Here is a 16,785-nt window from a genome sequence, read left to right as displayed (position 1 = left end):
TAATGTTTTTCACGATATTTTCCGTTCTATTACATTACAAAATATTTTTCTCTGGATTAAAAATTATTTTTGGTACCCCACCTATGTTCTAATAAAAATACCAAATATTTATTGATGTATTATGTGCTAAGCACTTTATAAGTATAATTTATTTAATTCTTATAACAAGCTGTGAAGTAAGACATTTTATTGTTCCCATTTTACAGATTGGGAAACTGATGCTTACCGTGTCCTAGGCAATCTTTATACACACATTGTTAGTGCCATATATATATATATATATATATATATATACACATACATATATATATGTAGTTAATATATACATCTATTTGTATGTTATAAATTATATATATAGATATATATTAGATATTTATGTAATATATAAGGTGCTTTATATATATTAACTTTTTTAATTCTTATAACAATCCTATGAGGTAAGTACTAATATTATCTTTTTTTTATCCAAGAGGAAACTTAGGTGCATAGAAGTTACTTAACTTGCCCAAGTTTGTGCTGAAAAGTGAGTGATGGAGACAACGGAAACTGAGTATTCTGCAATTAGTGGCTGAATGTTTAGCCACTGCCCTATATGGCCTCTCTAATCTGGCTTTATTACCATTCTGATATACTTAGCCACTCATCTATTCTGTCTTCTCCTCAACATGCAACATTTAAATCCATCTCTGCTAGAAAGCAGGTATCTGTGTGTGTTAGGATGTGTGTATGTGTGTAGTAATAACAATTTACATAGCACTACATATTTTTAAAGCAAACCCTATTGCATTGCTTCCACATGCCAACTTGAGTCAAATGTTGCATTCCAGAGGCCAGTCTGGTCCCATCCATAACCTTTGGTTTTGTGTTTGGACCAGTCTGCCCCAAGGTTTTCCCGAATAGTTCTCCAGACCTTCCCCTCAAATGGATGCAGGCCCAAGACTAAAGATTCTTGAGAGAATACTAATTTGATTCTTCAGCCTTTTGCCAGGAATTCTGGCCAACTTTTCTTTCCTGCAATAGTTCTGGTTCTTAGCTATACGCAGCTTATGCTAGGTGCCAACTATGGTTCTTAAGGTTTCACCACAACCATTAGCTAGTTTAAACCCCACGGTAACTTGGGGCACCTGGGTGGCTCAGTTGGCTAAGTGTCCAACTCTTGATTTCAGCTCCGGTCATGATCTCACGGTTCGTGAGTTCGAACCCCACATCAGGCTTTGCACTGACAATGCGTAGCCTGCTTGGGATTCTCTGTCTCCCTCTCTGTCTCTCTCCTGCTCCCTCCCTCTCTCAAAACTAAATAAGTAAACATTAAAAAAAACAAAACCCACACTCACCCTATAAGGTAACTATTATTATCCCCAATCTCAAGATGTTAACATTAAGAGTATTTGAGGTGTGCCTGGGTGGCTCAGTCAGTTAAACATCCGACTCTTGATTTCGGCTCAGGTCATGATCTCATGGTTCGTGGGACTGAGCCCTGGGTTGGGCTCTGTGCTGACAGCATGGAGCCTGCTTGAGATTCTCTCTCTCCTTCTGACTCTCCCCCGCTCATGTGCACTCTCTTATTCTCTCTCTCAAAATAAATAAATAAACATTTAAAAAAAAGATTGAGAATATTTGAGTAATATGCCCAATATTGTAGAGCTAACAAATAGCAGAGTGGGCATTAAACTTTAGATCTTACATACTTTTTGTGATGCAGCTTGGAGAGTGACTGGAATATAGAAGTAACTCATTATTTTCCTGTATCTTTTTTTTTTAATGTTTATTTATTTTTGAGAGGGAGAGAGAGTACAAGTGGGAGAAGGGCAGAGAGAGAAGGATACACAGAATTTGAAGCAGGCTCCAGGGTTGGAGCTGTCAGTACGGCTCCTGACGTGGGGTTCGAACTCATGAACCATGAGATCACTACCTGAGCCGAAGTCGGATGCCCAACTGACTGAACCACCCAGGTGCCCCATTTTCCTACAACTTTCTTTAATTTTTTTTTTAATGTTTATTTGTTTTTGAAGGAGAGAGAGACAGAGTGTGAGTGGGGGAGGGGCAGAGAAAGAGGAAGACACAGAATCCAAAGGAGGTTCCAGGCTCTGAGCTGTCAGCACAGAGCCCAACGCGGGGCTTGAACTCATGGACTGTGAGATCATGACCTGAGCTGAAGTTGGACGCTTAACTGACTGAGCCACCCAGGCGCCCCTCCTACATCTTTCTTAAGGGACACACTGGCTAAGTGTACAAGGAGGTGACTTAACAAATGTAATTACTGATTAATAGGAGACATCTCTGTCAATTTTTTTAAGGAAAATTTATGAGATGATCTCAAAGTGTTTTTATAGTTAAAGATGGATTTCAATTATATATACTTTATGTTTTTTGGAGATAGAGTAGAAGAATACATGAGATTTTTTTTTTTAAAAGAACTATTTTTGCACCATTTTTTTTTTTCCATCACAATTTCCAAGTAACTTTGAATATTGAAGCTTGTGAAGAAAAAGGCCTTATTGAAGTCTTGGGCAAATACTGCTATAAGTGGGAGAGGTCTTTAGAGGAATTTGAGGAATGGTGTTGGAAATATCTCTAGTATGCCAAATATAAACTCTTCAGGGAAGCTGAGATTTAAGTAGGTTTCCTACTTTACCGTATTACTGGTTAGTGTTCTGAGTTACGGAGGGAAAAGAGAAAGTTTCTTTTTATGTTGAAGTGAATGCTGTTTCCAATGGGTTAGATTTTCAGTAAAAAAAAAAAAAAAAAGGATGAAAATATGAAGAATTTTCCCTTTCGGCATCTTAGGCATCAGCATGGCCCACATAAACTAGTGCTGCTGTCACCTGATACAGCATCACTGTCTGGGATTCCCTGCCATGACTGCCACTTGACCTTCCTTTTGTGTATATGATTCCCATGAGGTGGGCTATGATTCTCTCAAAGGACTGAGGAGTCCCTGGACAGCATAGTATTTGCCTTCATATAATGGTCCAGTACAACATCATGACCATCCTATTTAAATTACACATCCCCTCAGCCACTCTGTTGCCTCACCTAATATTTCTCACTACCTGACAGGAATTATACATATACTAACAATGAGACTTTGCAGGCTAATTTAAATGTCATTTTTTGGAGGGGAGGGGGGGAAATTGACCGAAGATATTATTTATTATAAGAAAATAAAGAAAAATGGTGATAGAGTCTTTCTAACAGTGATGGGTTCTGTTGGGGAAAATCGGGAAGAGATACTTGGTCAGGAATTGCTGTCCACATCGGTGAATGTGAAGGTCCTAAAATATTCTGCCTAAAGTGACCAATCTAGTAAACAAGTGTATTTGTATACGGTGCTTAGAACACTGAGTATTAAGAGTGGTGGTGTTAGGATCCAACATCAGTGACATATTGTCTTTTGCCACTTGCTGCTAGGTTTACTCTGGCTACAGAGGACACTTCTCTGGTATTAAGTCCAAATACTAGGTTTAGAATTTGCTACTGCATTTATTATTAAATAAGTAGCCTGTTTGTAAAAATTGCTATTTTTGTCCAAAGCCTGATATAGGGCAGCAGATTATTTCGTTTCTTTTAGTGACTTGGTGTGGATTGGTTGTGGAATGGACCCAAGGCTTACCTTATAGTCTACATTGTGAAAGTAAAAACTTACTTGAATATTTCCCGCATTGCTTTTGTTTTTTGTATTTTGCTAAGTTATTTTCCAGCCTGAATGGTTATAAAAACGGTCACCCCAAATCAAAGTATTGCCTTTCCTACTACCCTTATGTTTAAACTCATTTTAAAGTGTTGTAAACATTGTTGGATGCACTTAATGTATATTTACTCTATGCAGTGTGAACTGCTCAGTATTTATGATCTGTTATATAGACTGTGGAAACAGAGGGTTTTTTTCCTTTTGTCAAATCTTATCTTTGGTTGTAAATAATTTTTTTGGATAGAGTTGACACTTTCATCTGTTCATTCATTTGCTCAACATACATTTATTGAATTTCTGTTACATGGTATTCATTACTCCTACCTTAATCATTGCTATGTAAGTAAAGAATACACACAAAATCTGGGGGGAGACTTCTTGGCTTACTTACTATCTAGTGGTAGAATTATGTGAGAATCTCAAATTCCAAATTTAGCCTCTCTTGGCTATACCTCTGTCTCTGTGCTTTGTTCTGTGGTATATTCCTTGAGAACATGCAACTTAAAATTGTTCCTGCTATGAATGTTAGTGTGACTTTAAGTTACCAATAAAAGATGCCTAGGTTAAAAGAATAACATACAGAGGTGGGGGCTGCCTGGGGGGCTCAGTTGGTTGAGCATTCGACTCTTGGTTTCCGCTCAGGTCACGATCCCAGGGTCATGGGATCGAGCTCCACATTGGGCTCTGTCCTGACCATGGAGCCTGCTTAGGATTCTGTCTTTCTTTCCATTTGTCCCTTTCCCCCATTTGTGCTCTCGCTCTCTCTAAAAATAAATTAAAAAAAAAAAAGCATAGCATAAAGGGGATAGAAATAAAGACAAATGCTTTCCAACTAAGAATTCTGTGGTTTTATGTATTGGGGACTTATTTTCATATGGTTCTGTATAACGATATGCTGTGTGGAATTTTTAAATACCAAAGAAGCTGTGGTTCAACTCAAAGAGCACTAGGGAGTCAGAACATGAAGGAAGACTCAAATCCCAACCATGTCACTGGCTGGGAGCATAGGCTAATACAAGGCATAGTCATTCTGCACATCAACGTTCTAATCTTCAGGATGAGCATAACAATTTCTGTCTTATGGTGTGGCTGTGAAATGATGTAGTGGGAAGTTTCTGGTTCCTAAGCACTAACTAAAAATTTTTTTAAAGTTCTCTTCTATTCCCCAAATTATTTTTCTTTCCTCTGAGATTATTTCCCACTTTTATGTTTGTTATGTTTTTTTCAGGTTGTAAACTTTTCTCAAATTTCTGATGATTTTTGGTGATCCATTCATATTTAAAAATGGGACATCTGAAAAGTTGACCAGGAATTGTGTGTAAATAGTCAGTGCTGGTCAACTGTCAACCTTTGTTTTAGAGTGAGGGGGTGGGAGACTGCCTATTACACCCTGAACCCATAAATGCCACAGTTGTTGGATTGGTGCCCTCCAAACAATTTTTTCAGTTTTGTAAGAGAAGAAGAATTCCCATTTTCAACAGGAAGTAAATGCTTAGCTGCTGGACATTTGGCACATGGGGATAAGTGAGAAGATTCCAAGGAGTTAGTTGACTCTAAGGTTACATAGTTTCATTAATACCCCCTATTTTTACCCCATCCCCATCACTCCTGATCTAGGTCTTTGCTGGATTCTGTGGGGAAATTAGCTCCCCGGGGAAACGCAGGACCCTCCAGTCCTAATTCTAGACTATGGTTTCTGCTTCATCAAAAACAAGGGGATTAAATGAACATATGCACATTTAATGGTGAGCTTGTCCTTGCACTCCCAACCTTCCTGTCTTACGTAGCTCCTAAAATGCCGGCACAAACATTTATCCTATGCGGGGAGATTAAAAGCCTCTGGAAATCTTATCAGCCCAGGAGGAAAGAGGAAATAATGCTGACAATCAGTGGTTCCCCAACAGAAAGCCCAGCCAGATCATCTAATGTTAAAGTTCATAGTCAATAAGCCCCTTATATGTGCTAAAACATCCAGGCAGCTTTTTAGTCCCTTAACCTTAAATGTAAGCAGGCAGCTCATGAATGACCAGACATCTAAGGAAAGCCTCTAACATGAAAGAGAACAATCAGAAAACAGACCAAAACACAACATTGTTTATGCAGGGAAAAGGAAATTTTATAACAAACAAAAATTTTATAACAAACAATTTTATAACAAACAAAATTTTATAACAAACAAAATCCTATCACTTAATATTCCCAAAGAGAAAAGATACTGCATCCCTGAAACAAGGAATATTCAAGGAATAAATAAGAACTCTTGCAAATTAAAAACATGGTAGAAGAAACAGTAAACTTAATAGGTAGGTTGGAATATAAACTTAAGGTGAATACCTGGGAAGTAGAGCAAAAAATGTTAAAAAGATGGAAAACAAGAGAGAAAAGATTAGAAATGTAAAGAACTAGTCCAGCATGTCCAAGACCTGAATGATAAGAAGTCTCTGGAGTGGACAAAATCAATGAAATGAGGCATGAAAATTTTCCACAATTGAAGGACACAAGATTCTAGATTGAAGGGTCTACCAAGTACCTAGCACAACAGATAAAAATAGTTTCTCCCAAAGACACATCATCATGAGAGTTTACTATAGACCAACGAAAAGATTCTGCAAGCTTCCAGGTGGCGGGAAAACAGGTTATATGTGAACAATCAGGAATTAGAATGGGATTTTTAAGACATGCAAGTTCTCACATAACCTTCTTGAAGAATCTCCAGAAGGATGTGCTCCATTAAAAGGAGAAAGCAAACCAAGAGAAGAAGCCACAGGATTCAGGAAACAGGAAGCCCCAGTGTGGGGAAAAGTGGAGGGACCTTCCAAAGAAGATAGCTGTGTCTTGGCAAGAGGGGTATCAGTCCAGATGAGTGCAGGTCAGAGACTCTGGAAGCAGCTTAAAGAAGATGAAATTGATAGAAAATCAGGCATGAATGAACATCTTGAGAGATGATTTAATTTGGGATTTAGTTCAATAATTAAATTTAATAATTAAATAATTAAGTTCATAGAAAGCTAGATAAATAAAAGAACAAGACCCTTAACTCTAGGGGGAAAAGCTATATAGCATAGGAAAAAGTAACTATGGTTTATTACGTGGTTCATCTCTGGGTATCATCCACAGTCACAGTAACACTAATACTGAACAGTGAATTAACCAAAGGTAAGATGTAAATGTGTTGGAAGAATGGGAGTGTATCTGTGTTGATGGTGAGGAGATCAACGAGCCAAACCCTCATTCTCCTTAAGGGAGTAAGTAGAAAATCACTAAACTAAAAAAAGTCAGCAAAAAAGAAGCATGTTATTTAGATCATGAAAGAAATATAAAGAGAATTGCCAAAAGAGTGTAATTATTTTTATTAGCAAATCTTATGGAACTAGTCGGTACTTTATGTGTATTTATGGCTTTGATAAACATAAAAACAAAAGAAAAATTAAGTCAAATTGTGAAGTAAATGGACTTGTACAGTCTTTTGAGGGGAAATCTTCATAATAGAATGTTTCCATGAAATCACTATCTAAACAAAGTAATTTATTTTGAGTTTTCAGGGTATATCAAAAAGAATCAAACTTTCTGGGTTATATATTTTGAGGTTAGATTCATTCAGGATCAGGATTATTACATGTCCTTGATGAATTATCCCATTTATAATTGTTGACATTTTATTGCTGATACAACTTTCGGCATTAAGATCTCTTGTCTGGTTTTGATATTGCTTGTAGGTAATACTTGCATGAAATATTTTTCTATTCCTTTACTTTCAACCTTTTAGTGTCATTTTTTTCAGTATGCCCCTTTAAATATTATATAGCTAGATTTATTTCTTTATCCAAATAGTGAGATAATCTCTTTAAATATATCTGAAATAATAACAAATGCATTCTGTTTCTACACATCATGATGCTGAAGTTTTCTTTATCTCCTCCCCTTCCCTGCCTTTTTCCCCTTCTGATGCTTTGCACGCTATAGATTGAATTTCTGTAAGCGGTTATCCTTAACTCTTTAAAAAGAAAGGCCAGTACACATACTTTATATTGCAATAATAGAACTTGAAACTGAATGTGGTACGGGAATAAGGAAACGTTAGGGTGTTGGTGGTAGTTACAAAAAAATAATTTCTCTATAGGGTAGCATTGTGGTGGGGGGTTTGGTGAGGAGAAGGATGGGAAACCCGTAGCTGTGGGAGCTGAGCGTCAAAAATAGCAAGTACCACAACTGTTAGGATGGCCAGCACCGAGTCTTCTTTAGAGAATAGGCTTTAGAAACTGGGCATTTTCTAAAACAGAAACACCTCCTTCAATTTAAACTTTGAATTAAGCTCTTGAAATTTAGGTAATTATTCAGCTTTGACGGATCCTAGGAGTTGCTAAATGTTGTATAAAACCATTAGAAGCCATATAATGGAAAAATGTCAGTCAATCAGAAAGACTTCAATTGTCTCATCTTGTCTTAGAACCAGTAGTTTTTCCATCGTTATCACAAAACTACCTCCTTGGAAAGCCTGAGGATGTGTGGGAATGGGCTGCAACAGGGTTTGCTGAATTCACATTTTGAGTAGGATGATGAATAAAACTGAAGGAGATCTTGCACTGTGGAGAATAATTCAGCTCCCAATGGCTTAGTCTGCCATGGCTTTGCAACAGCAGCAGGCTTTTTAAAATTCATAATATAGGCATGTTTTCATAAAACAAAAAAATACAGTTTTGAAATCTAGACCCAAAATGGCACTGTGTCATTTCCACTGCATTCTATGGGTCATGGCAAGTCACAAAGCATCCCAGAGTCCCAAAGGAGGGACAATGGACCTCACTTCTCAATAGGAAAAGTGGCATGTGCATATAGGGAGGAAGGAACTGATGGCGGCCATCTTTGGTAGCTATCTAAGCCTGACTAGTTACTTTATTCATTCAGACATTTGCATTCCTGCTTATGTCCTTGCTCCCCTACCCTGCAGCTGACCTCACAAAGGTCATGAATGACCTAATTAGCATATGTTTGCTTATATTATTTATCTTACAACATATTACTTACATGTATCTTTCAATATGTTACTTATATTTAATTTTTTTTGAGAGAGAAAAAGAGGGAGGGGGGCAAAGGGAGAGGCAGAGAAAGAATCTCAAGCAGGCTCCATGCTCAGTGAGGAGCCCGACATGGGGCTCATCCCATGACCCTAGGATCATGACCTGAGCCAAAATCAAGAGTCAGATGCTCAACCAATCCACTGAGCCACCCAGATGCCCCTAGTGTTTTTTACTAGAGAAGTTTTCAAACATACAAAATAAGCAGAATATTATAATGAAATCATTACCCAGCTTTAATGATTATTAACTCAATATCAGTCCTGTTTCATCATGCCCGGACTCACTTCTCCTTTCTTATTTTATATTGAAGCACATGCCAAATATATTATTTGGCAAATGCCAAATATAAAATAAAATATATTTTGAATATTTTATATTCAAAAATAGAACGTATGGTATCTATTTATATATACATGGAAATATCCATTTATATATTTAGATAATTCTGTTTTTGGACATTTGTGGCTTTTATTTTTACCATTCAAATTATAACACTGCAATCACTACCATATTTTTTTTTTTATTTTTTTTTTTCAACATTTATTTATTTTTGGGACAGAGAGAGACAGAGCATGAATGGGGGAGGGGCAGAGAGAGAGGGAGACACAGAATCGGAAACAGGCTCCAGGCTCTGAGCCATCAGCCCAGAGCCTGACGCGGGGCTCGAACTCACGGACCGCGAGATCGTGACCTGGCTGAAGTCGGACGCTTAACCAACTGCGCCACCCAGGCGCCCCACTACCATATATTTTTTTAATTGATGAAATACTAACAGATTTTTGACATCACTTTAACCTGTTTTCTTATTTTTATCCTCACAACTTCCTGTAAGGTAAGTAGAGCGGGTTATATTATCCTTATTTTATCAACAAGAATTTTAGAGCGCAATGTCAAACTGTTGAATAGTAGAGTGAGAATTAGAACCCAGGGGGCGCCTGGCTGGCTCAATCAATACTGCACATGACTCTGGATCTCAGGGTTGTAAGTTTGAGCCCCACGCTGAGTGTAAAGATTACTTAAAAATAAAATCTTAAAAGAATTAGAACCCAGATCTCTTGAATCTACTTTGTTCACTTGCTAACTTATTCATAAAAGTAATACATGTGTATGATAGAAATATACTGCTATATAAATAACCCTTGAACACCCATTAAGTATTAGATACATGCTGGACACTTTCCTGTTAAATATTGTGAGATAAAGGTTACCGCTTTTACAGATAAGGAATGGAGGCTCAGAGAAGTTAATGACTTACCCATCATTACATAGCTCATAAGCAGTGGAATTGTTTCTAATTTAGGTCTTCTTGCCTCCAACTTCAGTGCTCTTTCCACTTTTCCCCACATTAATATTTCAGGGGCTGCCCTTTTTTTTTTCCAAGTTATTTTATTTATTTTTTGAGAGAGAGCAGGGGATGGGCAGAGAGAGAGGGAGAGAGAGAATCCCAAGCAGGGTCTGCACTCTCAGCACAGAGCCCAACGTGGAGCTCAAACCCATGAACCGTGAGATTATGACCTGAGCTGAAATCAAGAGTCTGATGCTTAACTGAATTAAGCAACCTAAGTTGGTGGCTTAACCAAGCCACCCTGTTGCTCCAAGGGCTACCTTTTTTTTTTTTTTTTTTTTTGAGAGAGAGAGAGAGAGAGAGAGAGCATGAATGGGAAGGGGGCACAGAGAGACAGAGACACAGAATCTGAAGCAGGCTCCAGTCTCTGAGCTGTCAGCACAGAGCCCAACATGGGGCTTGAACCCACAAGCCATGAGATCATGACCTAAGCCAAAGTCAGTCGCTTAACCAACTGAGCTACCCAGGCACCCCAAGGGCTACTTTTTTTTTTTTTAATTAAAAAAACCCAAAAATGACTCTTTGAATAGGTGCTTTTAATTAACTTGTATTCGAAGTCATACACATATAATTTTCATTTCCAGCACATTTAGCCTCTTCATTTATAACCTTACATCCCAAGTCTTGTAAAATAGTGTGTGTGTTGTGTGATGCCTTTTATAGTGGAAAGTATAAAAATCTTTTTTTTTTTTTGGTAAGGTTATTTATTGCTTGCTACTGAGCTTTTAGAGTTTTACTGTATGGCTGGTATGTGCAACATGTTATGGAGGATATAAAGGGTCCTCACACGTGAAGTCTGTCTTTAAGCAACTTTAGTTGGGAAAATAGTACTAGGTAGAGAGTCAGTGCCATAGGAGCAGAAGAAAAGTTATTTGGCAGCAGTAACCACACTATCCTTCATATATGCATAGTGCTTTACAGATGTAATTTTATTTAATAATCTATAATATACTGAATACCTACTGTGTATAAAGACCTGTATTAGGGTATGTAACAGTGAGGCAAAGAGAGAAGGCTTCTGCCCTGTTAACACTAGAAACCCAACTTCAGAAAGAGAAATTTGACCAGATATCTCTATAGTCCTTGACTTAATTTGCTTTGCTATAACAAAATACTACAGACTATATAGCTTATTAACAACAGACATTTATCCTAGTTCTGGAGGCTGGAGATCTGAGGTCAGGGGTATAGCTAGGTCAGGTGAGGGCTCTCTTCCCTCAGAGGTTGCAGACTTCTCATTGTATCCTCACAATGCAACCTCAGAGGTTGCAGACTTCTCATTGTATCCTCACAATGCAACCTCAGAGGTTGCAGACTTCTCATTGTATCCTCACGTTTCACATGGTGGAAACGGCTAGGGAGCATTCTGGGATCTCTCTGATAAGGATAAGGGCACTAATCCCATTCATGAGGGTCCCACCCCTGTGACCTCATCACCTCTCAAAGACCTCACCTCCTAACACCACCACAGTGGGTGTTAGGATTCCAACATGTGAATTCTGGGGGGAGACACAAACATTCAGATCATAGTATTCCATACTTGGCCCCTCAGATTCATGTCCTTCTCTCAAACAAAATTCATTCATTCCCTCCCGACAGCCCTAAAAGTCTTAATAGCTCTTCCAGCATCCACTTACAAGTCTATAAAGTGCAGAGTCTCATGTAAATCATGTATGGGTAAGACTCAAGGTATGATTTATTCTGAGGAAATCCCTTCCAGCTGTGAACGTGTGAAACCAAACGAGTTATGTGTTTCTGAAATACAATGGTGGGACAGACATAAGATAGATATTTTCATTCCAAGAAGAAGAAATAGGAGAGAAAGAAGGGACAGCAGGTTCCAAGCAAGTTTAAAACCCCACAAGGCAACTAACATTAAATCCTAAGACTTGAGAATAATCTTTAGATGTTCAACCCTCTGGGATGGAGGTCCTAGCTTCTGGATCAGCTGGGGGTGAGGGGTCTCACCTTCTAGACCCTGAGGGGCATTTGCAGCCCAGTGGCTTTGCAGGGCAGCTCTCATGGGTTGCAGTTGCACACTGATGGTTCTACCAGTCTGGGGTCCAAGGGGTGGCCCCACCCCCATGGCCTTGATTGGGAATTGCCCTGGTTGGGGTTCTCTGGTGGCCTTGCCCTTGAAGTGGCCCTGTGCTTGGGTTGTACGCTCGCAGCTCTGGGCAGTTTCATCCTTCCAAATCTAGGTGGAGGTAGCCATGCTCCCAGTGGCTCTGCTGGGCAGGGGTCAGCCCCCCATGGCTTTGGGAAACAGCACTTTGGTTTGGTTGGAAGTTGTGTGGCCTGCTGAAACCCAGGAAATGCCCCACCGCAAGTTTGTGAAATTGAAGGGGCAGCTCTGATGATTTCTGAATTGCATTTAGGGTCCTTCCTCCTTGCCTTGAAGAATTGCCCGATGTTATAGCCATAGCTCTAAGATCCCATCCTGTAAAATCCAAGTCCAACAGCCAGCCTCATTCCTTCCTCTTCAGTTCACATGGACTTTTCCTTCTTCAGTCGCTACCTAACTCTTTGGTTCAAACCCATACTGACCCCTTAATCAAAAGGTGGTTTGGTCACACCCTGTCCTCTCTTGAACAGACTTTCCCATTTCTTTCAATATGGAAATGCTGAAAAGTATCCAGATTTTTAGGTTCTATTTCCTCTTTGATCAACTATCTTTAAATCATTTCTCTTGTCACATTTTACTATAAGCATTCAAGAAGAATTCGGCCACTCCTTCAACAGTTGGTTTAGAAATATTTCCTCAGTCAAATATCCGGTTTCATCACTCACAAGTTCTACCTTCCACAAAACCCCAAGACAAGAATCCAATTCAGCAAAGCCCTTTGCTGCTTTATAGCAAGGATCACCTTTCCTCTTGTCTCCATTAACATGTTCTTTATTTCCATCTGAGACCTCATCAGAATGGCCTTTACCATCCATCATATTTCTACTAATACTCTGTTCACAACCACTCAGGGATTCTCTAAGAAAACTGAAGCTTTCTCCACAGCTTTCCTTTTTGCCTTCTGAGTTCTCACTGGAATTGCTTTAAATGCAATTTAAATGGTGTGTTCGTGGCAATGTAGGTTTTTGTACCATGCACCTCAAAATTCTTCCAGCTTCTACCGATTACCCAATTCCAAACTCACTTCCACATTTTTAGGTATTTGTTAACAGCAGCACTCCACTCTCGGGACCAATTTCTGTCTTGGTCTGTTCATGCTGCTGTAACAAAATACGACAGACCGCATAGCTTATGAACAATAGAAATTTATTTCTCACAATTCTGGAGGCTGGAAGTCTGAGATCGGGGTGCCAGCAACGCCAGGTTAGGGCCCTCTTCTGGGTTTTAGACTTCTTGTATTTTCACCTGGCAGAAGAGGCTCAGGAGCTCTGTGGGATCTCCATTATAAAAGTACTAATCCCATTGGCTAGAGTCCCACCCTCACATTGGGCGTTAGGATTCCAAGGTGAATTTGGGGGGAACACAAACATTCAGACCATAGCAATCCTTTTAGGAAAGTATTCATTCCTTTTTTTTTTTTTTTTTTCCTCTCAAGACTTCCATTTTTTAGAGCAGTTTAGGGTTCACAAAAAAATTGGGTGGTGCAGAAATCTCCCATATATTCCCTGCCCCCACACCTGCATAACCTCTCTCATTATCAACATCCCCCACCAGACTGGTACCTTTGTTAAAATTGATGAACCTACATTTACACATTATAATAACCCAAAGTTCGTACATTCCATGGATTTGGACAAATGTCTAATGACATGTATCCATCATTAGGGTATCATACAGAGTATTTTCACTGCCCTGAAAAGCTCTTGTGCCCTGTTTATTCATCCCCCACCTCAGTTGCATCCTTTTCAGATTGGCTTCTTTCGTTGACTAATATGCATTTAAGTTTCCTCCATGTCTGCTCATGGCTTCATAGCTCATTTCCTTTTAGTGTTAAATAATGTCATTGTCTGGGTGTACCGTGGTTTATTTGTCCGTTCATCTACTGAAGGACATCTTGATTGCTTCCAAGTTTTAGCAGTTATGAGTAAAGCTGATGTGAACATCTGTATGCACGTTTTTTGTGTTGACATAAGTTTTCAAGTCCTTTGGATAAATACCAAGAAGTGCGATTGCTAGATCATATGGTAAGCGTATGTTTAAGAGTATGGTAAGAGTTTTGTGAGAAACTGCCAAATTGTCTTCCAAAGTGGCTATACCATTTTGCATTCCCGTGAGCAATGAATGAGAGTCCCTGTTTCTCCACATCCTCAGCTCCACATCCACTAGCATTTGGTGTTGTGAGTGTTCTGGATTTTGGCCACTTGAACAGGTATGTCAGTAATCTTTTTTTTTTTTTTTTTTTCCGCTAGCAAAATTTTACAGATCACCAACTTGTTTGTGGGTTTTCCTGGCAACCTCAGCAATATTCAAAATTGAGCTTAAGTCTCCATGAGTGCAAAATTTTCCTTAAAAATATAATGTTGTAGTTACACTGTAGAGGCGATGATTGTCAGCCCACTGTCAGTAGTGGAAGAATGTAGTGTTGGCGTGTACCTGCCAGTTGGTTTTTTTGTTTGTTTTGGTTTGTTTTGGTTTAAAGAATATCCTAGACTGGAGACAGTGCTTGTCCAGCTGCTTCTATGCAGTGCCATAGTCTATAACAGTAACTCAATAGAATGCTTTTAGACAACAGTACTTGCTTATTAAATTTTGAAATATTTTCACAAAAATTAAAGATGATATGGGGTCCAGAGAATGCACTTAGGAAATATCTATTTATGTACCCAAATACTTGAAACCTTTTCTAGAAGTTAGATCCCTGCAATAAATGGTCTTTGAAATGCTGCTCTGGGGACAGGCAGTTAAATTAATACATATGGTGACAATGGAATGTTTTACACTTTTGTTATCCAATAGAAATATAATCTGAGACACATACGTAATTTAAAATTCTCTATTAAACAAATTAATAAAATGAAACAGAATTTTGTATTTTACTTAATGCAACATATTAAAAATATTATTTCAATGTGAGTCAACATATAAAATTACTGGGATAGCTTATACTTTTTGTATTGGTTTTCAAATAATATGTGTATTATTGAATTAAGTGTGTATTTTACACTTACACATCTCAGTTCACACTTCAAGTGAATCCACATTTTAAGTGCTTTTGGACAGCACAATGCTATTATTCCCCAGCCGTCAGTCACTTTCTGAACCGTTTGGAGGCAAGAAGACCAGTGTGCTGTTGAAATAATGAATGCCCTGAGCCAGTGCATACCGTACATCATCACTATCATCTTTTTGGGTGTCAGTCCCTTAAAAGTAATAGCCATATCTGAACAGCAGCCTTGTACCACTTCCTGAGGATTATTACACATGGTCTCTTGAATAAGATGTGCATTGGTTTTGTATTAAATACAACTCTTCCTTCAGAATCCTCTGCATTTTCTGCAAGAATTCCAGCTTATTTAAGGCCAGCTGCCAGCTGCATATCTTCAGATAACTCCCAAATGACACTTCAATCTGCACACTTCTCAGACTTACTGAAGAGGCTGTCTTTCAGATTCTATACTTGACAATTTCTCCTTCCACGGTCATGTATTGGAGCTTGCCAAGTTATAGTGTGGCCCAGATAGAAAGGTTGTGATAAAGCCCCGGTACACAGAAAACACGCTGAATTGTCAAAGACAGCAAATGTAGTGGGACATGTAGGAAAGAACCGGTTGTAGTTGTCACTGTGCTTTTCAAAGACATATTTGTAAGTTGTCCTCATCTGTATCCACAGGTCACTTTTTAAAAGATTTATTTATTTATTTATTTATTTATTTATTTATTTTGAGAAAAAGAGAGAGAGTGCGAGCAGGGGAGGGGCAGAGAGAGAGGGAAAGAGAGAATCTTAAGCACGCTCCGCGCTGCCAGCATGAAGCCCAAGGAGGGGGAGAGGGGGACTTGATCCCACAAACCCAGATCATGACCTGCGCTGAAATCAAGAGTCCATCACTTAACCCACCAAGCCACCCAGGCACCCCTCCACATGTCACTTTTAAAAATATTAAACAACCTAACAATCTATCATTTTTAGGACTGTAGGGCTCTGCTTTGTCAGTGTTTGGCCCAAGTGTCTTTCAATAATGCTCATCTTGGATTGTCCAAGGCTGATACAGTCAACACGGATACTGTTATTAATATCCACGCTTTGCACTTCTGAAATATTTAAGAAATCTTTTCTTTTTTGGGGGGGCGAAGGTAATGGTGATCAGGGTCTTTACCTCTGTGTTGAATGTTACCTGGCCACATAGTTGTCAAACACAGTAAATGCTCCCTGCAGCATACTGGTTTAAAAACAAACAAAAAAAAAGACACACCCTTGTAAGGGTTAAATTGTAGTGTAGGGCTAACGCTTAGCTTGAAAAATAACAGCTTTGTGTTGACCCTGAGGTTAAGAGATAACAGCCTTGCTTTGCTCTGGTAAACTACGCCTCATACTCTTGTAAATTAGGCTTCACCAATTAAGGAAACAAAAGTTCAAAGAAAAGAGCATCAGAGGCAGGGTCAAGGAGATCCACTGGTTGCAACTTAGAGGCAGAAAGTCTAAAGTAAACACCTCATTAGGCAACTGTTTCTAACTCATCTGGAAACTGTTTCTTTGTTCTGTTCCCAG

The 16,785-nt window shown here is 38.8% G+C and overlaps 2 protein-coding genes across 6 annotated transcripts in view; one reads left to right on the top strand and one right to left on the bottom strand.

The window, feature by feature from the left end:
- PLEKHH2 (pleckstrin homology, MyTH4 and FERM domain containing H2) overlaps nucleotides 1-16,785 on the top strand; it is a 115,606-nt gene that overhangs the window by 10,675 nt on the left and 88,146 nt on the right. The window lies entirely within an intron of this gene.
- Nucleotides 15,184-16,421, bottom strand: C1GALT1C1L (C1GALT1 specific chaperone 1 like). Its single transcript, XM_025932065.2, is given in 9 exon segments — nucleotides 15,184-15,382; nucleotides 15,385-15,525; nucleotides 15,528-15,689; nucleotides 15,692-15,741; nucleotides 15,743-15,931; nucleotides 16,191-16,229; nucleotides 16,231-16,260; nucleotides 16,262-16,356; nucleotides 16,359-16,421. Coding segments are annotated over 9 exon segments (828 nt in total). The 3' UTR covers nucleotides 15,184-15,323.

Source organism: Puma concolor, chromosome A3 (genome assembly GCF_028749965.1).
Source record: "Puma concolor isolate L17-30 chromosome A3, mPumCon1.1.hap2, whole genome shotgun sequence".
In the NCBI taxonomy this organism is placed as follows: Eukaryota; Metazoa; Chordata; class Mammalia; order Carnivora; family Felidae; genus Puma; species Puma concolor.
Note: the sequence above shows the minus strand (reverse complement) of the source record. Positions and strands in the feature narration are given on the sequence as shown.